Source organism: Cupressus sempervirens, chromosome 3 (genome assembly GCF_028749045.1).
Source record: "Cupressus sempervirens isolate cs-2001-9-10 chromosome 3, ASM2874904v1, whole genome shotgun sequence".
Lineage (NCBI taxonomy): Eukaryota > Viridiplantae > Streptophyta > Pinopsida > Cupressales > Cupressaceae > Cupressus > Cupressus sempervirens.
The window spans coordinates 565,900,490-565,926,138 of NC_143120.1; the positions used below are offsets into that span (position 1 = coordinate 565,900,490).

The window sequence follows — 25,649 nt, forward strand, 5'->3', positions numbered from 1 at the left end:
GTCAATAACATGCTCGGCATTAGCTATATACTTCTTAAGATAAGATACATGAAACACATTATGCATCCGAACAAGGGTTGGAGGTAGCGCAATTATGTAGGCTACAGGATTCACAACTTCCAATATTTTGAGGGGTCCCACATATCTTGGGGTCAGCTTGGCGTTTTTACCAAATTTGATAGCACTCTTCTAGGGTTTTACTTTTAAGAGAACTTCTTCCACCTCAAATTTCCTGGAGGTTCTTTTAGCATCTACATAACTCTTCTAATTGTCATTTGCCTCCTTTAACCTCTGACGGATATGGGCCACTTGTTCTTCCATTTCTAAGAGCATCTTTGGACCATCAATGATTCGATCTTCAATCCTATTCCAACTTATAGGAATTCTACATTTTTGCCCATATAGAGCTTCAAATGGCACCATCTTAATAGCATACTAATATGAGTTAATGTAAGCAAATTCTACTAAGGGGAGATACAACTCCCAACGATATTGTTAATCCATGCAGTATACTCTTAAAAGATCTTCTAGTGCCTGGTTTACCCATTCTGTTTGGCCGTCGGTTTCTGGATGATATGTTGAACTAATATTCAATTTCATCCCCAAGGCGGGGAACAGAGTTTGCCAAAATTTGGGTGTCATTCTATCATCCCTATCTAAAATAATCTTTTCTAGGACCACATGAAGTCTGAAATTTTCCTTTACAAATTTATGAGCAATTTTTGGTGCTCCATCGGTTAAATTTCCCAGAATGAAATGAAATGCCTTCGTTAGCCAATCCACTACTACGAGAATAGAGTTGTGCCTATTTCTAGTCATAGGTAATCCTTGTATAAAATCCGTGCTAATTATTTGTCATTTCCATTCTGGAACTTCATTTGCATGTGGCAACCCAGCTAGGTACCTATGCTCAGCTTTGACCTTTTGACATTCAAAACAACCTATAACATACTTAGTTGTTTCCTGCTTTATGCCCTTCCAAAAGTATAATGGTTTCATATCGGCTAGCATTTCGCCCCTCTAGGGTGTCCTGAGTAAGAAGCGGCATGGATCTCCCTCAAATTATTCTCCGGATTTCCAAATCCTTAGGTTCAATGGATTTCTAGCTAGTATCCTTTATATCTGACATCATTAGGATCTCTTCGGAGATCTTGACGCACTTGATTATAGAAATCATCTCTTGGTAGACACTAAAGCACTTGCTCCTTAAGTCCAATATTTATTGTTATTATAGCCGAGATATGTCTTTGCCTACTCAAGGTGTCAGCTACTTGGTTTTCCTTCCCCTTGATGTAGTTGATATCAAAATCATAGTCTACTAAGAATTCCAACCACCTTCTTTGACGAGCATTACAATTGGGTCGAGTGAATATGTACTTCAATCCGTAATGGTCTTATTTGAGTTCAAATGGTTTCCCAATCAGGTAGTGTCTCCAAATTTGAAGAACAGTGAAAGATGGCCGCCAATTTTGAATCATGATGTACATAATTTTGTTCATAGTTCTTTAACATCCTGGACTCATATGTAATAACTTGATCTTCTAGCATTAGGACACCCTCCAATCCTTCTCCTCATACATTAGTAATAACCACAAAGTAACTATAGTGTTACTTTATCATTTCAATTTTTCACTTGAAGTAACTATAGTGCACTTTATGTTATATTTTTTAGTTGAGTTGCTTTTTAATTTTTCATTGAAGTGACTATATTAACTATATAGTTTAATTTAATTTTTGAGTTTTAAATCAAAACATTTTAATAAATATTACTTTTAAGATGATATTTGCATATATTATATTAACTATATAGTGTAAATATTATTTATGACCCATTTGATTAATATTTATTCAAAAATTAAATTGACATGTGCTTAATTCATCACTTAAGTTGTGTTTTACATGTCTACAAGCACATTTTCATCAAAATATGCAATTGCACCCAAAAGATGCGATTTTGAATGAAAATACCTTTGAAAACACTTAAAACATGTTATTACATGTATTTTAAAACATGCATATGCACCTAAAAGGTGTGTTTTTTTCTTGTGGCTTCCATTTCTAACGTGCAATAGCACCCAAAAGGTTTGTTTTTGCCTTTAGACTCATTTTGAAGTTTTTTTAAAACATGCGTTTGCACCCAAAAGGTATGTTTTTAATAAAAAAGTCATTTTTAAAAGTTTTTAAAACATGTAATGGCACCAAAAAGGTGTGATTTGTCTCCAAGAGCATGCATTTGTCTTCAAGAAAGTTGTTTTTGAAGATTGAAGAGAAAACTCCATGCACATGCCCTTGAAGAACACATTTTTGCTTTAAAACTCCAGATTTACCCTTTCCATGGCGTGAAATCTCTCCAACTAGGGTCGTTTTTGCATCTTCATGAATTCCCATGCATTGGATGTTTGATTCCTTGTTAAAACTCACTCATTTCATGGTGTTTTTAAGGGGTGGTTTTAGCAAAAAAAAAGCCCAGATTTGGAATGGTAAAATTCACGTTTTTGTTCAAGGAGAGGTTGTTTTGGAGCTTTCATCCATATTTTTGCTTTTGAGAAGCACGTTTTTGCATTCTAGGGTGAAAATGATTCATGAATAAGCTCCAAGAGACCACGTTTTTGTCAAAAACGGGTTCTCCTTGAACATTTTGCTAAAAAAGATTCATGCACTGATGATTGAAGACCACATCTTTGGGCATATCCATTAAAAACAGCTCTTCTTTGCTCATTTTGAATTCATCATTGCAAGGTTGAAGAGGTCCAAGTTTGTTTTGAGAATTTTTCAAAATTGGAGTTTGTTTCTCCTTCATTCTTGGCTCATTAATCATCAAGTGGACATTTTCCATTTTGCTAATTAATTCATGCTTATCTTGCTGATTTGATGCATGTTTTAGCTTGATGTTACACATTTGTTGATATAGATGCCATGAAAAGTGCATTCTCTCTTTAAAAATGATGAAAAGTCACATTTTCATTCTTATAGTTTTTTCCCAAATTCCAAATTCGAGTTTGCATGTTGAGGTATCTTGCTTGTTGGACATGTTTGAAGGTACGTGTTTCTTTTGTACTTGTTTTCGTCGTTTGCTTGCTTGTTTTCTTGTTTTTCTTGTTTTGGAAGAAGTTCCAAGTTCTTTCACAAGAACTTGAGTACGTTTCACTTCACTCCATCTTCCATCAACACATGCATCTTTTCATTCCATTTCCATCATCACATACCAAGGCACATTGCATCCATTCCTTTCATATGCAATTACATTTCATGAGCATTTACATGTAATTCCCCTTTCATGTCATAACAAACTGTATCTCATTCTTTACATGTAAACTCACCTTTCATCCGCATTTACATGCAATCTCCCTTTTCGTTTCCAATTGCATGTCACGTATACATGTAATTCACTTTTCGTGCAATGACATCTTGAAAACTTGGTTTTGACCTAAAGTCACTTTTTTCAAAAGCCAAAAAAAATCATTTGCACACATTCCTGTGCATTCAACTTTCATGTCTTAAAACATATCCATAAATGTTCACTTCCACCTCATATTTTCATCTCCTCAAGCCATATTCTAGCCTTTACATATGCATGTTGTCTCTTTTCAAGATCATCACATTAGATCTTTGAAGTGTCTAGTCCATACTCCAAAGCTTTGTTACCGATCAAGAATCAATGTTTTATGGAAGCAATATCCTTTGATGATGTGTTCACATTTTGAAATTTTCATATTGCAGCACAAGCACAAGGGATGCTCTCATCTACAAAATAAAAAGCCAAAATGAAATATCAATACGATAAAGAGTTGGTTCATGCAACTCCATCCCAAGTCACGTCTATTCTTGATAGTGTGTCAAATATAGAGATCAGGCATGTGGATATGATTGATTTCTTGCAAAGGATAGAAGCTCCTGCTAATCATGAAATGAAATGCATCAAAAGGAGTAATATTCATTTGGTGTCTTCCTTTCCTATGGCTGCCTTGGAATTGGAATTTGTTTGAGGATGTGCAAAGTGTTTCAGTCCTAAGCAATGTTACCCCAATACTAGGGTACAACAAGACATTGGAACGAGTTTCTGGGACGGGGGAAATGGGCCTCATTTTTGAGACGGTGGGGGGACGGCCAGGGGATGGTGGCAAGGGGAGGACAGAGCAGCAAGGAGTGTTGTATAGTATACATATAGGACTTGAAATGCTTATTATGAAATGATGTTTCAATAGAACATACCAAATTAAAATACTTGAACATAGCCAAATTGCAACATGAACTAGAACCATTGAACATTCAACAAAGTAACATATTACATACCGAATAGTAACATTCAAAAATAAAAGTCAAATTGAAATCCAAGTCCCCATACTAGCGGCAGCATGGTTGCGGAATGGTGGAGGTGGGTGTACTTGGGTACGTGAGTACCCGGTGCGAGGACGTCTCGGGGACGGGTACTCAAAGGTTCGGGAGGGGGTGCGAGTCCCCGTGTAACACTAGTCCATAGTCAAAAACGATCAAGGATGCTAATGGTAATATTGTTATTAGCCTTGATCCTGAGGTAACTGAACAGATTTACAAAGTACCGCAAAGTGCAGAGCGTGTGGATTTGACTAAAGAAATATATTTGGAGATACGGAATGCAAAGAAGGGAAATTATCAAAAATATGTTCATTTATATTGGTTGGATTCCAAGAGAAACAATTTCTCAAGATGACCAAAAGCCATTCATAGATCCAGTTTTAAGCCAGAAGACAAAGACTTGATTATCCTTCTCAGCAGAATATGCAATCTCAAAAATTCTAGTGATTTTGAACCATGGATGTATAAATTCATTTTCCAAATCATTGACAATAAGGAACGTATCTTTTGGGAAGAAGTTATCAGCACTGCACTTTGTGAGCAATTACTCAATTTAGGAATGTCAGCACCGTTCTACATGAATTCTTATCTTGTCTATATTGATGACGCCATGGGGTTTTTTTTAGGACTTTCAACCAAAATAGGCCGTCTTCAAGTTCTAGTTTGGGGATATTATGATCAAAATACTTTGACAAATAGTATCACTATAGGAGAGTTCAAGATGTATTTTTTGGACATTTTCGGTGCTTGTTTGATAAGAAGTTATTTGTCAAAAGAGTGTCAAATGAGGCTTGGGATAAGGTTAATCAATATGGTTGCATCTTTATGCAGATTCTAACTTTGACCCATTTAAGAGTTGGGTATTTCAAAAGAGAATTATATACCTTACCTAGGTATGCTACCGATAGGATCATTCTAATGGAATTGGTCAGACAACTCATGGAGGTTCAATCTGATCAACATGCTCTACATAGACCAAGTTTCTGTATTTATTTTGCCAAACCCTTGGTGATTGGTCATTACATGATCAATTTTGAACAAAAAGAAAAGGCCATGGAAGCAAAACTCCACTTGATTACATTGACGAAGTTCAAAACCAGATATGATTTTGATTACAAAGAGATGAATTCAAAAATCAAGAGAGCATTTACTCATGTCCATTATATATAAGATATTTGGATTGACATGCGAACAGAGTTGGATATAATGAAAATGGACTACTACAAGTTGACTTTGCAACAAATCATTGATCTTAATATGCTCGAGATCCCATCTAATTTCCAAATTGAAGATGATGGTAATATTCTTGATCTAGAATATCAGCAGGTTGGTTTTGATAAACAATGCCCTTTCCCTATTCAATGGCAGAAAAAAGAAGGTACTTCTATCCTTGATCAATTTTAGTCTATTCTAGCAAACACCAACTAATTGTTGAAAATCAAAGCTCTTAAAAGGGTCAATCCAAAGTTGGGTTTGGATTGTGGAAGTTTTGGTCCTCCTAGAAGGATGTCACAATTAGAAATTGTAGCTAAAGATGGTGCATCTTCTTCTGATAAAAAGAAATACCTCAAATTCAAATTGAAAGGTGGAAAGGGATTTAAATTATCTCAGACACCTGAACAAGTTCAAGAGTCAAAAGGAGAATCTGATGAAGGACTTGATGAAGAAGATGAGGAGGAAGAAGAAGTCATGATCATATATCCTTCAAGGCCTACACAAACTCAAGGACCATCTATGTAGGAAGCACCTTTTTTGGGTACGATAGATGATAATGTGGATTCATTTTCCACTGTTTTCACACCTTCCATCCAGACCTTAACAAATCTTCCTATCATGCACCTATGAATTCAGCTATGCAAACTAATTCATGCTCGGTCACAACAGAGATACAATCATGATCGATGCTAATGATTTCCACTATACCTGTTTCCACAGATGAAAATTTAAGTTTGCCTACATGGTTGAATAGGATTACAATGAAAAAAAGAAAGGTTGACGTACCCCCAAATGACCTTCCTATTAAGAAAACTAAGTCGAAGTCTTTCAAAGATAAGATTGTTTCAAGGATCTTGGTTGATTCTGAAAAGCCCAAGTTTGTAGAAATTGTTGAATCATTGGTGAACAAGCCAGTTGAAGAACTTACTCCTTCTGATTACAATTTCACCAAGGTCGAAATTAGAAAGCAGTCACGACTGGGTTGTTTACAAGATGCTCAAGATGCACTTGCTAATGTGTCAAAGAGCAATCATGAATTATGGGAAATGAAAAACCAGCTCAAGCAGGAGATTGCTCGCTTAAATGAGGTTATTCAACAACAATCCTCACATCACGTAATTGTTGTATCTCAGACCCCTAAAGAGAGAAGGACAGTAGAAGCTACAAAGTCTTGGATGGGAGAAGTCATTTCTAAAGGAGTACAAGCCATTGCAAATACGATCAAAGTTCTTGGACGTATCAAAAATGTTGAAGAAATGATACATGATTTGACTGCATCTTTGGCTCAGGAGGCTAATAATTTGAAAGAAATTCTGAATGATTGGGATGAGATCGCCAAATCTGATCTAGATGCCATGGTCACGTGTGATGTTCTTCCATCTTGTGAAATGTTCTACAAATGTCATCGAGTCATGGGTTACAAGGAAGCGACACTAAGAAAGCTCATAGCAAAGTTGCAGGCCAATTTAGAAGATTGTCAGGTGATAGAAGTTAGAATCACGTGTGACCTGGAACAAATGGGATGCCAAATTCTTGATGAACATGGTAATTTGGTTGTAGTTGAAGGGATAACTTAATAATATACAATCAGGATCAATGCTGATTTAGATTCTGAAGATTTTGGTTCTCATACAACGAACAAGTTTTCTTTGTATAAATCTTTAGCAAAGCACTTACAAGATTCTCTGTCGGCAAATTCCAAGATTGTGAAATCAGCATATGTCAATGTAGTAAGAATAGAAGCCATATCAAAGACAATGGAGATTTCTAATCTTCCCACAATGTGTAATGTCATCATCAAATTCAAGGCACTCAAGAACAATCTTGATCTTTAAGATTGTTATTTTGTTTTTATGTTTGTAGATCAAAGAGGTAGATGTAATACGAGTTGCATGTGTAGTGACATGTAATCCAATAATTTTTCTTTCAATTAGACTAGGTCAAAGTTACTCCCACTCTTTCTTCCATCTTTTTCTCAACTCCTTTGCCTATATAAAGAAGTGTTCTCTTATTGTAAAATCTATCTTTTATTGTATGCAAAAGAGCTCTCAAGAAATTGTACAAGCATAACTTTAATTGTGTAGTGCCATTTTGAAATAAAAGTGAATACAAAGAATCAATTGAGACTGAACTTTGATTGAGTGAAATTGTTACTTGTGCAAGTTAGAAGCTTTGATTGTGATTTGCATTTGTTATCTTTGATTCACATGTTGTTTTGCATTCTTGATAATTGAGTATAAAAAGAATTAGGAAGCAATCGGAGCCAAAGTTTTGATTGGGAGCGGTTGTAGAGATATATAGACTAGAAGCTTTGTCTATAGCTTATATCTCTTTCTTGATTCACAAAAATAGTTAGGATATCTTTACTTCTGGAAGTCTTTGTGCCCCAATAGTAAAGCTTATTCATATAGAATAGATTACGACCGGACTTAGAGTCAAATCGGTACACTTTCAGCTAGCCTTTGCGTTGGTGTTGGTTTATCGGTATCACTATTTCCAACTACTAGATAGAAGTGTAGTTAGAGATTTCATCTTGCCCATTACTCGCTCCACAGGTAAGTGGATTCTTTCCTAAAAGCAAAGAGGAAAGAATATTGGTAACACCCCTTTACATAATCTCTCAACTTTTTGCTTACCTTGAGTTGATCCAAAGAACAATGAGAAAGGGGAGCCTTCCCTTTAAGATGAGAGACTCTGTCTCACATGCTGTGGCTGGTCATCCTTTTTTGCGACTGGATTTTACCCAAAACTATCGGTTGCAAAATACCCACCCAACACACTCTACATTCCAAATTGCCAAACAATGTAAACAATAATTACAAAAACAGTTATCCAAGGCCAAGCATCAACCATGCAAATTTAGTAAAATCATAAATGACCAACTATATATTCCAAAGTCAATGGGCTTCTGCTCAAATGGAAAGGCCATAAGGTTCTCATGTTAAAGATCCATGTTCAAATCCCCCAAAGTGACATCTACGTTGACTTGAGTTGATCAAGTAGCTTCAAAGTTGAATACATTGAATAGGAAGGAGACCCCCTTTGTGACCTCCAACATCTTACACAGGGAAAAACAAAATGCAGATGGTAAAGGATATAAGCTCTTGATACTTGAACAAAATGTTGTCCTCTACAACTTCTTTGCATAACTTTAGCACATCCAATATCAAAAAAAAGTAATCTGATTTATATTATGTACACCAATTATATGTTTAAACTTTATATAATCAACAAAACTCAATCTCCTTTCACAATCTGTACGAATTTGCTTTGTCCATCAAATATTTGTTAGTGGTTTTGTAAATTACATGCCACACAATCAAAATCATGCAAATTACTACTAATGTTCCAACCATGCAATTTCTGCACTCAGAAAATTAAATCCTGTAAAGTAGGAAACCTAAACTTGATAACGCATATCAAAAATGCTAAATCTGAATACAAAAATATATGAACATGTCACCTGAAAAGTGAACAGAAGATACACAGTATTTAACTCTCAAATCTACAACAGTCTTCTCATTAAATCTGAAACGAAATACAATACATTTAAATAAAACTAGAAAAACAATCTTTAAGTGTACCCTTTCTTTTGCAGATGAAGAAAGCTAATCTGATTAGAAAAATAAAAAGCTTAATCTGATTCCATCTAGGGAATTTTACCCTCCCTTGCATGAGTTTGAACTACTTAGAAAACTGAAGGCTTCACTGGAAAGTCATCTGTAGTACAGACAGCTCTACATACCTCTAGAAAGTAAAACAAGCTTATATTATAACAAAAGAAAAGCCTAAATGTAGATGTCTCATCCTAGGAGAGGATGGGCTGGGGCATGCATGTGTGCACTCCCTCACACATAGCTTAGACTTCCAAATCTGAAACAGCAGTTAGTTAAAAATAGAACCTTCTTGTTCAAGTACTGTTCTAAATATAAACACTTAATAAAACAACTGAATGTGGACTAAAAAATTGGTGTGCGAATGCCTAGGCAAGCATGTGCCTTCTACTTCAGCCTACATACCCATTGCTCCTATGTCTCCTCACACTGCTTCTGCCCACACAAGTGTGCCTTCTCCACACCATTGAGTGTGGACAGAGGTTGTCGTGAATCGTGATCATGCTCTGGATCTGCTTAAGTATGCTGTTGCTAAATTGTACTTCTCCTGACAACTAGGTAAACTCTTGAAACTCGCTATTTGCAAGGAAGGTCTTCTTTACCAAACCATGATACCATCACAGCATCTTGCATCCCCCTCTGCTGGCAGGATTGTTATTGTGTTGACCATCTGCGAACCTGAAGAAAACTTTAACTGTGGATCCAAACTCCATTTGGTACTCTAAAATCCCTTTTAATAACCACAAGGTAAATCCCTTGGAGAAGATGAGATAGAAAAGATAAATTTATTAATGACCACATAATGGATCGAAAGGACTACCAAGAATAACACAAGAGACCAGCTCGCCACAGGGGTACCAAATGGCACCCAAGGAAACAAAGCAAAAACAACATGAGACCAACCGAGAAACCAAAACAAACAAACCAAAGAAAGAGAGAGCAACGGCAGGGTGGGCTCCAATAGGGAAATCCCATCAACCCTAAGAGGCCGAAGCACTAGCGAAAAACCTACAGACAAAGGGGTAAGACAAGAATCTAGGAGGGACCCTAGGCAGCCTCTGAGAAGTCCTGGAGGAGGATTGTCACTGCTGGAAGATCCTAGAGGAGGTAGGCCGATGCTGAAAAGAGCCCTTGAGGGGCTTAACGCATCTAAAAAAACTTGAAGAGGGACTAAGCTACTGCTTGGTGCCCCAAGCCGAGGGAAGCTCAGCAAAGAAGGAGGTGATGAGCTAACAAGAGTGTGACTGCTGGGAGTCTAGTGCCAAAGAAGCTTGGTGACATATTGAATGTAGAGAACAAGACACCTCTGATTCGTAAATCTAAAGAAGGTGGTGAGATCCTGAGGCTCCCTAAAGAGACAAAAAAACCTCTCCCTCATCTCATAATAGATAGAACAGCGAAATTTGAAGTTCTCAGTCTCGATCTCTCTGATTCTGAAAAGCTGGCAAACTCTGTTCTCCCAATCCAGCTAATGATCAATCTCAATGCAAAGTTGGTGTGAGCCCACTCCGAAGGAACCAAGAGGGATCTAGAGAGAATGGGATCAATGGTGGGAAAGGTATGGAGGATGAATGATGGTCCCATCCCAACCTCCAAAAAGTATGTTGTGTAGAATGTCATCTTTGGGTGAAGACCCCCATGAGGGTTGACCCGTGTACTGTAAATGAACTGTTTGTATATATTAGTCCTGATACACCTGTTCAACTCCTGCCTAAGAGGGAGGATATGAGGAGGTGCCCTGTAGAATATTGCTAAGGGGGGAGGCGATTGATCTTGATAACAATAGCAGCAGAGACCTCAGCGAACCTCGCAAGGGCCCACTTCGAGGAGGTAGAAGTGGCAATAGACTCTTAGGAGTAATAGGCAAGGTACAGACACCTGCTGTGCCTCTCCGAGGAGTTGTAAAAACTTCATTAGAAACCTACCAACCTCATTTGTCCTTCGTGTCAACATCATGGGTCAAATTCTCCTCAATTGACATCATGAGTTGTTTGGAACGTTCTGTATACATGGCCAAGATAAGTGCATCGGATCTATCAAACAAACTTAAAGGATTAAAATCTGCAGTGAACTTGGAAAAGCACAACTTCAATAAGATAAGGTAAGGTCAAACCAATGGTGCCATTCATGATATATTGCCCATTAACCTCAAAGCCCTCTAGCAACTAAAGCGAAAAATCTTAACAAGATAAAACAACCACTTTTGAGAAAATCCTCTAGCAATTGGAGTCTCATCAAGGTCAACGCCCTCTTTCTGAAAGCATCCCTCTATAATAAATTTATCATCCTGTGTCCTATTACTTAATACATGCTCAGGGCCCCTTGGTTCTTATGTTTGCAAGGTTTTCCTTTTGTAACATACTTACCTAATTAGCCAGATTCTCATGTTTACGAATTTATTATTCATGGTTCAGCCTTCTTTGCTGGATCAACTTTGTCGAATTCCCTGATTTCAGATTTTTTCTAACATGATCTATCTAGGTTTCTCATGCCAGAGTTGCGGTCACTTAACTCCCTGGCTATTTTGTTTCCTGCGAGTTACATTTCAAAATAAATCTGGACATCATGTTTTGCAAAATCTAGTTTAATCTTTGTCACATCCAGGATATTCTTGCACCCTTTGTTAATTTATTTACTTTTGTTTGCAAAAAGTATTCCAAGCCTGAAATAATTTTTTCTATCCAAAATTAACTTTTGCTTTGCACCCAGGTTTGTTTGATCAAGCTTCCTTTCTTGACTGGACCCTATATCGATCAAAAAGAATTTGCATGATACTTCACATCCAGTTTTCCAAAAGCATCTCATGGCTTTTTTTTCATTTTGCCTCTATGGAAATCCAGACCCAATTTGCTTTCTGTACCCTGGTTTAAGTTTCTTTCACATTGGGATTTTCTTGTGTTTTTTCATTTAAATGGTTCTTTCAAATCAAAACATATCCTATGCTTTAGGCCATGTTTTATTTGTCCTTTGCATTTGGTTCCACTTATCAGAAAACAATAGTTGGCTATTTTTAGATGATTTAGTAAATTTCGTTTTGAAGCCCAAATCCCATTACAACATGTCCATTGCCGATCGTTAAAAAATCAACTTAAGGGGAAACCGCTCCAACTATTCCAATTTCAGGGGTACCATTGAACATGCACTCCCGTGCCACAATGTCATGAAAACCATCTAGGCTACAAATTGGACTTAACCCTGCCGACAAAATCCTCTTAGTTTCATATCATTCAGCCTCAGATACAATTCCCAACTCAAAAGTATTTTAAGTTTTAAACTAGTTTAATTCTGATTCTGCATCCAATGCTTTCTTTTGCTGCTTATCCAATCCTAACCCAGTCTGATTAAAGTACCATGGTCTATTTGCTTTCACATCTGACTTTTTAGTTTTCCTTTGTGAAATTTTCCTACCTTATGTTCTGACCCTATTACACATAACTCCTTGATTAATTTGTTTTTGCATCCAAGTTCCTTTTCTTCCAAAGGTCATATTTTTGCTTCTCAAAATTTGGATCCAAGACTCTGTTCAGACTCTAGCTTACATTTACTTCATGTCAAATTCCATCAAAGAAACATTCTGGATGCTCTCTATTTTTTCATCTCTGAAGTGATTCCAGATACAAAATCACTCATATTTTTTCATTCAGTTCGTTTTGCATCTTAATTTTCTCTGCAAATGCTCTGAGATGTTGCCTAGGATACCCCACAATTTCACCATGTCACCTGGTCCTTCTCCAGTTCCTTTGATTTTTCCTCACAGCTGATGCTACAAGAACCTTCCACCTGTCCTGTCCATACCAATTTGCTGCTGCAAGATTTGAACATGTATATAGCATCCCCAGATTTCACTACCCTTGGAGTTATCAAAATGTATTTAACTGCATAAAAAAATCCAAACTTGAAATGGTTATAAAATATAAAATGAGTTTCTAAGGTATCTTGCAACTGGGTTCTTTTTGAAGAAACTTTCCAGACTTTTTGCCTCCAAGATCTTTTTGGATCTAATTTCCTGATGTTGGAAACTTGTAGTCTCTCTTTCTCCATGAAACCTCTATCTTTCTTGCAGCTTGATACCCAAAACACCATGCCATGCTTAGTCACAAAATCTGCGGCATTAATACAACATCTATTTTGCAAACCATCATCTGGCATCAAGCACCTTAGTGTGACTACCCACAATTGGCCATCAACCATGATCTCATCTTCACTTGGCTACCACCAGTGGTGTATGAACTATGAGAACATTGATACTTCATAATGTAGTTAGAATGCACAACAAACCCAATGTGATTCCTTATAAACTCTCTTTCAATCCAAGTGTAAGAGATGAGGAACTTGATAGTAACATCAATACTTCTATCTGCTTTGACCACCACAAGATTACTTAAGATTCCATATGCAGAAACAATTGGAACTTGAAGCAAATAATCCAAGTGTCCAAAACTAAAAGTTGTATCTCTTACTCTATCAGCCTTTTTTGCATGCCTTCCATGGTGACAAGAAATCTGCAATGTCATAGGAAGCAACAAAACAGAAATATTTCCATACATTTGGCTGCAAATAAAAGGCTCATCCTCATTCTGCAAAGTAATATTTGTTGAGATATCCTCAACACCTGCATTTTTTACACTCAAATGCACATCCATTGACAATGTTCATTTTGAAATTTAGTCAATGGCTCATTATTCAGAAGCTTGAAATGCTCGCATGATATGGCACATCTCCCTTCAACTTGAACTCTTCACACTCGATAAGAAAATTCTTTTCTTCCTCCACTTCACTGCTATTTTGCTAACATGTATGATCATTTGAAGACAATTAATAAACTTCACCTTCGACTAGCTTGTTGCATTCTTCTTGCCTCTTGGTTCCTTCCTCAGCCTCTCCTTGTGATTTTGATTCTTCCTTCATGAATTCCTTCCTTTTTCTCCTCTTCTCTTTGAATGTCCAAGTATTCCTTACTGGTGATTTGGAACTTATAAATAGCAGATGCTTGCTCATATTTACAATAGGTAGTAAATTTGTGCTCATCTCTTTCTAGTTGATCCTCTACTGCCCTTTGAAGAAGATAGTTGTGTCATGTTCTGCTAAATGCATTGAAAATTCTAAAGCTGCTACAAAATTGCTTCAAAAATTGTTGTTTAAGATTTGTATTTTCTTTCTTTGAGAAGAACCTAGGTTGTGAATCCATGTTATTTCTACAGGGTTCCAATTCACTCATTTGTCCACTGTAGATAAGACCCACGGGTTGGAGGAATGCTACTCTAATATATTGCTGTAATGTTCCTTTTAGTATTTTATTTACTTTTTTATTTTTAGGAAAGGAAATGAACTCAACAAAAGTGTATAAATTATTATATTCTAACCAGAGTTTTCAAGACCCTTAAGTTACTGATATCAATCCACATGCAATAAACAATATCACATTTTGCTGATTTATGTCATAAAAACCCTAAAATGCTAGATGAAGCGAATTCTAAATTAAGGTAGCCAAATAATATGTCAATATAATTTATTTGAATAGCATAGCTACTAAGAACGATGAATAAAGATGTTGGCAAATACAAATTAGAATTTATATGATATTTTTTGCACTCAAAAATTATTGTAACCAGCTGGAAAGAACCAAGTTAGATTTAGACAAGGCCTTGCAATGTTTGTTAACAGAAAATAAAGGTTCGTGACTAGTGTAGCTATTGTTTGGAGAAGTATGGCTGGTTGTAGAATGTTAGAAAAGAGACTGATTAGTTTGGAAATGATGCAGATCTGCTGAAAATAGGACTGAAAGAGCAATATATTGCCAAACGTGTCCTCCCAATGGTGATGCCCAGCTAGGGTTGACTGTTGTAAACCTGTACAATTCAGATCCAGCCTCTTTTGCTGCACAATGACTCTCCCAAAATTATAAAAATTAATATAGAAGATATTTCTGAAATTTTCTTGCAAAGATTGCTCTATGGCTGTAATCTTGCATGGAATCTCCAAAAATCAGCTACAACCAGCGTAGTGCTACTATAGCGGATCATAAAATGTCTTCAAATCTTCAACATGTTAGCACAATTGTGATTCCCAAATAGAATTTTCACCTAAAATAAGAAACATACATTTTCATCCTTGATTCAATATGATGAATTCCAAAGTTTTTTGTCTTCTAAAATTTGAACATGCCAAGGGTTTTTGTCCTTGGATGTCCTAGATTGACAATTGTTCAAATCTAAAAGCAGCGATGAATAATCTCCAAATGAAAATATGCAACTCCTTGATATACCTGTCCAAATTAGGCTCTTGTGACCTAAATTTCCCTCCAAGTATAAGGAATTTCAAATACTTTATATTTTCCTTTTTTATTTTAACTATTTAATTGTTTTATTTTAATAGTAGTATTCAGAAAACAACTTTTTTCAAACAAAATTAGAATTTATTGAGCCCAACTTCAATAATATTATTATTTTCAATTTAACCTCCAAGGCGGGCATCACAAAACAAATATGACACCTTGCTTGGTATAGAGTTCTTCCCCATATTTGAGATCGTTCTATTATGAGAATCACCAAACTACGAAGCTAAGTAACGCAGATGTTTTATTTGTCTTAATTCTGATTTATCTGATGCTTTCCCCATTGCAAAGCATCAAGAAAACATTGATCTCAAACCAAATTCTGTAAAACTTAAGACAATAATAATTTTTTGATAGAATTTTTTAAAATGAAAATGCAGAAGATTGAACAAACAAGAAGAAATTGAATATTATAGTTGTGAAGGCTATGCATCCACGCATTATGTACGTATATGAGCCTCAATGTTTAAATAAATCGGGGTCACAACTGATTGTCTCGTGATACTACGGTAGTTTGTAATGTTCCCGTCGAAATTGAACCAAATATAGAATGCTAGATGTCGTAAGATATTTAATACCAAAAAAAAACATCAGCAGAACGACAGTAAGCTCACAAACAGAGGACGGCAAGTACATGGTCTACAACGCACAAGTCACATGGAGATCCTTAATACAAAACATTCCGCCTAAAGAACAAAGAGGAAAGAATACATACCGTCGCACAAAAATAAAAAATAAAAATGCAGGCAAGGGGACGAGCGATTTCCTAGACTTAATATTGAAACGTTTGTTTACTATTATCTTGAAAACATCATTTCCAACTTGCAAGGAAATCAGCACCATCTTTAGGTGGTTTCATATCAATCTTGAATTGTTTGAGCACTTGTGTTGAGGCAGGAGGCAGGCTTACCTTGTGGCGGTAGAGGTGCTTAAGATGGGCAATATCGGGGATGCCCTTGTCCAGCAGCTTCTGCATATTTCTCTCTCCTATTCCCGGCACCCTCAGCAGCTCCTTACTGCTCTGCTCGTCCCCTTTGGCTTTTGAGAACAAGTTCCTCTTAATCTTCAAATAAGAATGATTTTCCTCTGAAAAGGGATAAGTAATGTCGCCTTGCCCGTGTAAAGACTGGTGTAGGGAAATCTCCTTGCCTTTACTGGTGCTCAGTCTCCACCCCTCTCTCCCCAGCCGTTTACTTATTTGCATCTCTAATTCGTCTATTGCAGTTAAATCTTAGTCTCTTCGATAATATCATCACAGGTTCTTCTCAGGCTTTCGCCATGGATACAAAACATCGCAACTGTAGACTGTTGGCGTTGATTCTTCCGCGCTCACTCCGCCCAGGAACAAAATATTTGGCGCTTCCAAGTTGGCAGGCTGCACAGTTGCTTGAGATCGTTACCATTAGCCGGCCGCTAACTTCGTGGTCAAAGAAAAATATAGTTTTAAGGGGCTACCCTATGAGAATGTCTGATCTTTAAAGGAATTATTATTCTAGTATTTGTATTTCCTTTTTAAAATTAAAGAATAATAATGATATTATAATAATAGTAATAATAATATATTTAGTATTCATATGATCAAACAATTAGCTTAAAATTTTAAAATTCCTTCAATTTATAGATTTATTAAAATATTTTTACATTTATCTATTTTTTCTTGAAGAAAAAAAAATTAATCAAAGAATTTATTTAGAATTCACAAGTTGAAGTTAATTAATTTAAAGTTATCAGTCGCAATTTTATTAGATGGTTTGAATCTAGGCTTCGATCGATTACCAATCAAAAATTATTATTAACAAGATGACAAAAAGAGCAAATTTGCATTTACCAAGATAAAATAATTATGATGATTCTTTAAGAATTGTTATGAAATTTCAAGTGTCTTTTAGTGTGGATTTTAATAAATAGTTTATCATTATGTTTAGCCTTGTCCTTCATAAGTAGTTAGGTTGGCTATATACAAATTGTGATATTGCTATATTCAATATACAAGCTATTTTCCTAATTAATGTGTATGTAGATTACATACCCAATGATGTAGTACGATTATGTGCCTCAACAATCTCTTTAAAAAAAATCATTTGTTTCATTCTCTTTAAGTATTATCTATTTGTTTCATAAATCCTCAACTAGACAACAAATATATCTACTTTCATCTTAATTTCAACTCTTATGGAGGGTTTTGTTCATCTTTTTATATTGAATTACCTCTTTTGGTGCAATATGTTTTCTCCCAACTCATATGCTATGATAGATCTAAATTTTTCTCTCACATAATTTTTTTCATGCTAATGTTTGAATACTCTTCAGTGCTTCATTAATCCATTTGTTGTTCCTTTTGTCCTTTTGTTCTTTCTTCAACTTAGTTCATCATTCATTGCCATTATAGGACAATGATGGTTCTTTGTGTTTTGAATCATTATATAACATATTTTCCACTATCAAAGTTTCCTAAGGGAATGTACTTATTTTAGCAAAAGAAATATCACATAGATCTAAAGTTTTCATCTTGAGATTTCTTGTGATTAAATAGTTAAATAGTACTATATATTTTTCTATCTACTTGCACCTATCGTTGTCCCAATTTCTACATAAATGAAGAACTATGAGTGAAACAACCAGTTCAAAAAGTATTTATTGATTTTCTAGTCTCTTAACTTTGCATGCATGCATCTATTTTGTACACTACAAAGCTTACATTCAATATAATATTTTGTCTTACAAGTCTCTCAGTTGAGCTTATTATGGAAATTAAGTTTAAGATAAGTATATTTTTCCACTATTTTCCAATGTGCATCCTCAAAACAAGGAAGCTAGGATTTATTATTCTTCTTAGTGAAAAAATTGAGGCTTTAGTTTTTGGTGTTCACTTGCATCTCTAAATTTTAGGAAAAGATCTCAAGAACTCTATTTCTCTCTCAAACCACGAGTTATTTTTACAATTTAAGATTTAAGATCAACATAAGAATAACTAGCTTTGTTTAGTTGCTCTTTTAATTTGTGAATTAATAACCCAAACAAAGTATGAGAGGGCACTAACTAATATTAGTGTCACTTCCATAGCATTATAAAATCCATCCTCCTGTCACGATATTAACCTTAACTTTCTCATATATTTTATAAAGTATTGTCCTATACTCATGTAGGGTCTCATGTTCTGATGTGCATCTTGGGTTCTTTGGCAATCTTGCATCAACCAAAAATATTCCCAGTCTATTGTTATGGGAACAATCCTTGTTGTTTAAGTTCTTTCTTTCCACATAGTTGGATTTGTGATGTGGACCTATTATGGATCCTTATCCTATGTTCATGAAATTTAATTTCATCATATGTAGGAGTTATACTTTACCTTTTCTCAAGGTGTGTTCTTTTCTAGCAACTAGAATAACATGTTTTATTTGGCTTTCACAAGGTTTTTGTGATTGTAATGCATTCTGTGGCCTTTGGGGTTCTCTTCTTGGATCACATGTGGACCTATATTAGTTCCCGTGGATGTCAATTTGCTTAATAATGTGGTTTTTAATTTCCCTTTTGGTAGGACCTATATTTGTAATAAATAATAACTATAAGGTCAACTTGAGGTCTTGATGGCTATATATTTGAGATCTAGGTTTAGATCAAATAGTGATCAAGCAAGTAAGTGAAAGAGAATAAAATTTTAGCTTTGTAAGTCTAGGCTTCTAAGCTAGTTGATTATAAATTCAATTATATATGGATGCAAGCAAGTAGGCCTTATGTCTAGTATATAGAAGAGAATTACCTTAGTGTATATGCATTCTAATAAATCTTTTGTGTTATTCTTCTATACTAGGTTGTGCTTATGCTTGTGACTCTAAGTAGGTTGTTAGGGGAGTGGGGTTTTGGCACACTCACCTATCGTTCTTGCACCAAGTGGTATCAAAGTGAAAGGTTTCATCCTTGTAGAGATTTGGGATCTTATAGAACCTAATTGGATTGGTTATAGGTTGAGAGATCTAATTTCATACCTATAACTTGCACAGGGTTACAATTCTTATAAAATTATTGTCAAAATGGTTTGAGGTAGAGGAAATGCAGATAATGTTTCATGGACATGTTAAGGTAAATTACAGCAAGGCTTGAAGCTATTGAGATAGCCTAGAAACAAGAAGTGCATCTTGATGATGTTAGTGATGATGAAGAAGTGGTGCCTAATCCTCAACTTGAAGTGGAACAAGATGAGGAAAACTTGTGAATCATTGGAAAGAGAAAATTCCAGATGTTCTTTTGATCCTTCTAATTATTGTGAAAATCTTGAAATTGGTGCTTTATCGGATTGGATCTCTGAGATGGAAAAGTACTTTGACTATGAAGGTACTATGATGATAGACAGTGAGGATAACAACCACTAAATCAAGAGGGCATGCTTCTCTTTGGTGGGATTACTTGCAGGCTAATAAGAAGAAAAAAAAAAGGAAAAGAAAAGTTCAAGACTTGGGCAAAAATGGTTGGTAAGTTGAAAAAGAAATTCCTTCCTGCAAATTATCAAGTTAATTTGTTAAGGAGAATGCAGAATTTGAGGCAAAAGTACACGATTATGAAAGACTACACTAAGGAATTTTACAAGTTGGACAATAGATATGGACATGATGATGAGGTTGAAAAGTTGTGTAGATACTTGAATGGATTGAGGACTTCAATTCAAGATGAAATCTATTTTGTAAAGATGGAAAGTGTGGAGGAAGCATACTTGTATGCCTTGCAAGCAGAAGAAATTTTGGCAAAGAAGTCAGACCATAGGCAAAGAATGAGAGGAGGAAGATTTTAGAGGATTAGAGGAAGATCTTATGGTGAAATTAGCATATCTTTAATACATTCCATGATAAAGGTAAACTATAACAAAAAGAGGATAGTACCAACAAAGGAAGAGGTAACTACACTAGAGGTAATTTCACTAGGAATAATAGTAATGGAGAAAGAGGAGACAGATCTTGGTTTAAAGGAACTTGTTTTAAATGTGGAGAAAATGGGCATAGAGGATTTTAATGTACTTTAACTGGCAATAAGATAGGAGGCAACAATAGAAATGTCTTAATTCAAGAAAAAGTTGTTGATTCTCCAAATGAACCTAAAAAAGGAGAGAACTTGATGATCAGAAGAACCTTGTGTAGTGAGGAATTGAGAAATGAACCTATTTTGAGGAAAAAGTCTTTTCAAGACTAGGTGTAAAATTATAGGAAACTTATTACAAAGTAATCATTGATAATGGTAATTCTGATAATTTGACATATGAGGAGTTGGTTTCTAAGTTGCAGTTATAGAAGTTGAAACACCCTAATCCTTATCACATTTCTTGGATCAAGGATGAACACAAGTTACTAATAAGTGAACAAAGCCTTGCAAAATTCAAAATTGGGAATTATTATGATGAAGTATTGTGTGATATTATTCCTATGGATTGTTGTCACATTCTTTTGGAAAGACCATGGCAATGTGATAGACAAGCTTTACATTATGGTAGATTGAATCAGTATACTATTTGGGCTAAAGGGGAGAAAGAAGTAGCAAATATTCCTTAATTCAAGAAGAAGTTGTTGATTCTCCAAATGTATCTGAAAAGGAGAGAACTTGATTATCAGAAGAATCTTGTGTAATGAGAAAGTGAGAGATGACCTTGTTTTGAGGAAAAGTATTTTCAAGACTAGGTATAAAATTATAGGGAAATGTTCCAAAGTAATCATTAATAGTGGTAGTTCTAGATATTTGGCATCTAAGGAGTTGGTTTCTAAGTTATAGTTGCAAAGGTTGAAACTGTGCACTAAGAAAGTGTCACACTCAACCCTTCTATCCAAGTGATCCCATGAGTTCGAAATGTTTGGATGTCGACTTAGAGCTCCCTATCCATAGAGTGCAAGAGAGCATGATTCAAGTATGAAGGCTCTTAGCTGAGCCTTAGAGATACTCTTCTTGCTATTAAACCATGCAATGGGAGGTTCCAAAGATGAGATGCACGAATGCAAATGTCCACAAGGAGATCATCAAAGATGTAATGCAAATGTGAAGTAAACTAATATGAAATGCAAAGTGCAGCTATGTTAACAAGATGAGAGTATTACAATATCCAAGCTAATTATGCTATGTGAGCTAGACTATTGCAACAAAAGAACTAAACTATCATGTAAAATGCTTTTAAACTAGTATGCAACGGTGATGATAGAATGAGACAAGGAATGAGAAGTTCTACACAAAGCTCCAAGGAAACCTGTTAGAAAACCTGCAGCATAGCAATATTCAAAAGGTGGATGGATCCTTAAAGAGGGAGAGAGCTTTTTCTTTTAAAGTAGTACGGACGGTGGAGATCGAGATAAAGATGATGGAAGATCAAGGGTGGAGTTTGAAAATAGGAGTGATCCATGTGCATAAGCAAGTCAACCCATAAAATAGAAGCTAACTTCCCACATAAGACAAAAGTTACAAAGCCTTTTCTTTTAATTTGCAAATTAGAAATAAAACTTTGTGTGCACATTGAGTGGGTTAGAAGAATGGGATTTTTTATTTAATTAAAATGGGACATGTTCTTTTAATCAAATAATGGACTTAGGATAGCATAGTCAAACATAGGTTATAATCAAATTAATTGATTTTAGCCATTTGGTATAGGTAAATGATTAATTAAATTAGCCAAAATGTTGAGAAGGGGGCTAATAGTCTAGGTGACCATTTTTAGGTGATTACATTTGCCCCTCTTTGACTAATGCATAATTGATTTGGGAACACATTACGTTAAAGAAAACAGAAGCCAAGTAAGCAATGATAGATAGAAATGTTTGATTTTGAAGAACAAAATGTGGAAAGAGATAGAAAATCTTGGATTATAGCCTGATAGCAGTAGTACTGAACACTAGGATAGAGATGATGTCAAAATTCAAGAAGAATGCTAATATCAAGAAAAGTAGATAGATCAAGAGTAAATGAAAAGATCGAACATATACTCCTAAGAAATAGATTAGTTGTAACAAGCGATGGTAGAGTATTTTTGCCCGCTTGGGATCAAAATTCAAATGAGATAAGGGAAATGCAGAAATGAGCTAGATATGAGTAAATCAAGATATAATAGTGTCCAAGATGACAGATAGATGATTAAGACCAAAGAGTGACCATAAGAAATGATAGAATGCCCCAGTTTGACCAAAGTTGACCATGAACGATAAAACATGAAAATTTGGTCAAATCAAGTAGAAAGGTGATTTTAGACATGTGAATAAAAGAAGATATGATGTGTAGAAATGATGAAGACATGAAGAAATGAAGATGCCCCAACAACGATTCAAAGATTAGACCGCAAAAAGTCAACTAACTGCATAGAAGAAGGTATAATTTTAAAATGTGATTTTGACTATCAAGATGAACTCATATTTCAATTTCGATCCCAACAATGGATCCAAGATGTCAAAATTAGCTAGGGGTGTTTTTGCAAAATTTTGAGAAGTTTTAAAAATGGGTTAAAATTAGGTCGGAAGGCTATATAAGGGATCCAAGTGTCATTTTCAAATCATTTTGGCTTTTGTGATTTTTCAAAGCTTATGAATGGTTGAGAGAGCATTATGGGTTTGGCAAACATTTTGACCCACAGATAACATTTTGAGAGCAACTGGTTGCACAATCGACCAATCGATTATGAGGCGCTAGTAAATTTTCAACTTTTTGTCATTCTTTTGAGCATATATGAGCCTTTTTCACACATTTCAAGGGTTTTACACAGAATATTGCACGATATTTTAAAAAGTATCACACGAATACTTTAAAAAATACCGTGTGATACTTTGTATGAAAAATTGTATTGCACAGTTTGTTTAAGTTTTGTCATATGAGAGATGCCCAAATGTCACACAAACCTATGCAAAATGTCACCTAAGAATAAAGTATCACCCACATATTTTAAGAAATGTCGCACGACATTTAATCAACAAATTATATCACCTAATTATATGAAGAAATGTCGCATAGTCTATTTTTTGTGTTTTTTGTAGGATTTTGCATGTTTTCTAATGTGTTTGATGTTTTCATGTTTTGCATTGCAGATAATGTTTCCAACCCTTCTCATCAGAGCCCCCAAAGTTGTGGGGTTATGGGTTTTACAAAACCTTGATGATGGTGAGAGGGCGATCATTGCAAGTATGGGACTGGGATGGGTTACACAGATGCCCCACATACAAGCAAACCACAGGTTGTTGACTACACTAGTCGAGTGATGGCATAGTGAGCACAACACCTTTCACTTGCCTACTGGAGAGGCAACCATTAGTTTAGAGGATCTGTACCGCATCCTTCGAGTACCCTGCCATGGTGATCCAGTGAGTTCTATGTTTGATTTCTATTTTGCATTTTTAGGTGTTGATATCTATGTGAGGTATGTTGATGCAAGGTTTGGTTATATGTCACAGATATACTATGATTAGGCCCCGACAGAGGAGAGGGCAGTGATGTAGGAGATGTTCTAGGATGTTACCATTCTAGACTACCATCTAAGTTGGGAGCAACTCATTGATGAGTGTGGCATTGATTACCCATTATCGTGTTAGTTATGTCCATTGGTGGCATAGGTTCTAGTTATCAATAGGAGCTAGAAGGGCTTCCCATTGGGATGGGGTAGACTAGTGGTAGATTTGATTGCACAACCTCATAGGATGGCATGGGGACCAACTATCCTTGTGGATATGTATCATGAGCTATATGTGGTCCTATATCAAGATGGACACTCTTGGGCATGCAGAGTAGTGCTAGCACAGATATGGGTGTCGGAGCACATTGTTATCATTTGACCATAGGTTTAGCCATAGGAGCGTAGCCAACCCTACATTTTTTGATACACAAGATTTGTACCATAGACCCATAGTGGGGATGTTACATTCAAGTGGCAGTCGTATCGAGAGTGCCACAGATGGTCTGACTCTTGGGAGATGGATTACATGTGTTATAGCAGACCACAGGTGGGTAGACACTCTGAGATAGTGGAGCATTTTGTGATTAGCTGGGTATGGTGGCAGTTTGTAGAGTGACAAGTAGTCTCAATAAAGATGATGACCTATGCTCGGTTCCACTCGAATGAGGCACAAGGCTGGCTGCCCATGTTAGACTATCAAACAGTCATTTGAGAGACAACAACCTTAGTATAGACACCTTGGGATTATTGACCAGATGTTGTAGATGCAGGAGTGGCCCCAACATACTTATATAAGAGGTAGAGGCATCTATTCCTTCAATTTATAGAGCTAGATTATCTACCTGCAGCAGCAATGCACGAAGGAGATGGAGGGGGAGGTGGAGGAGGAGGAGGAGGGGGAGACAGAGGGAGGTAGGGAGTAGTTCCTGATTGAGGAGGAGATGGACGTGGGCACAAGCCATGAGGGAGGAGGAGGAGGAGGAGGTGCCACTAAGGCGACACCAAGTGGTGCGAGTGGAGGTGTAGGCGCAGCAGCCAACTAGGGGGAGATGACTGAGATGCTAGGATCTAGGCTCTAAAGGTCGAGCTATAAGCAGTTCGAGTGACCATTTTTGTGCAAGACTAGTAGCTAGTAGATGCATGGGCAGAGACAAATAGATGAAAGCAGTCTCTAAGAGATGATTTAGCAGAGGCCTAATGAGAGATGGAGCGACAGATAGTTAGGGCAACATACTATCGTGGGATATATATTGCTACAGTCCTTATAGATCAATGAGTGCCTATGTATTCAGAGAGGGCTGGAAGATCAGAGGGTGTAGTGTAGGCACCATATAGGAGACAGGCTCTACCACTAGGACCACCACTAGCTGCAAAGGGTGTGAGTCAATCATAGACTGAGATTGATAGTTTTGATTGTACTCAATGTATTTTTGAGATAGATATCTAGATTTTGGATCTCACATTTGTATATGTATTGTGACACACACACACACACACAAATATATGAGATACTGGATTTGATCAACAGATTTTGTGTACTTGTCTCATTTTGATGAATGTTTTAGCATTTTAAGTTTTCATGTGATGTTTTAGTTTCTCACTCATGCTCATGTGTTGCTTTTATGTTCATGTTGATATGCTCATGTTAATGTGCTCATGGATCTCTCTCACTTATGATGTTTGGCTCTCATGTGCATGGTATAGACTTATGTTTGAAATGTGAAACACTTGGATAGTCAAATGTGATTTT

General features: G+C 36.0%; 1 protein-coding gene across 3 annotated transcripts in view; it reads right to left on the minus strand.

Moving 5' to 3' along the window:
- LOC149567681 (uncharacterized) overlaps positions 1–16,918 on the minus strand; it is a 38,629-nt gene extending 21,711 nt beyond the window's left edge. For 2 of the 3 annotated variants that reach the window (XM_089820939.1, XM_089820941.1), the window contains exon 1: positions 16,409–16,917. In XM_089820939.1, the coding sequence (XP_089677065.1) occupies positions 16,409–16,702 (294 nt within the window). In that variant the 5' untranslated portion in view covers positions 16,703–16,917. Of the gene's footprint in view, positions 1–16,408 lie in introns of all 3 variants that reach the window. The other variant, XM_089820940.1, reaches the window with a different exon arrangement.
- Positions 16,919–25,649: the final 8,731 nt, after the last annotated feature.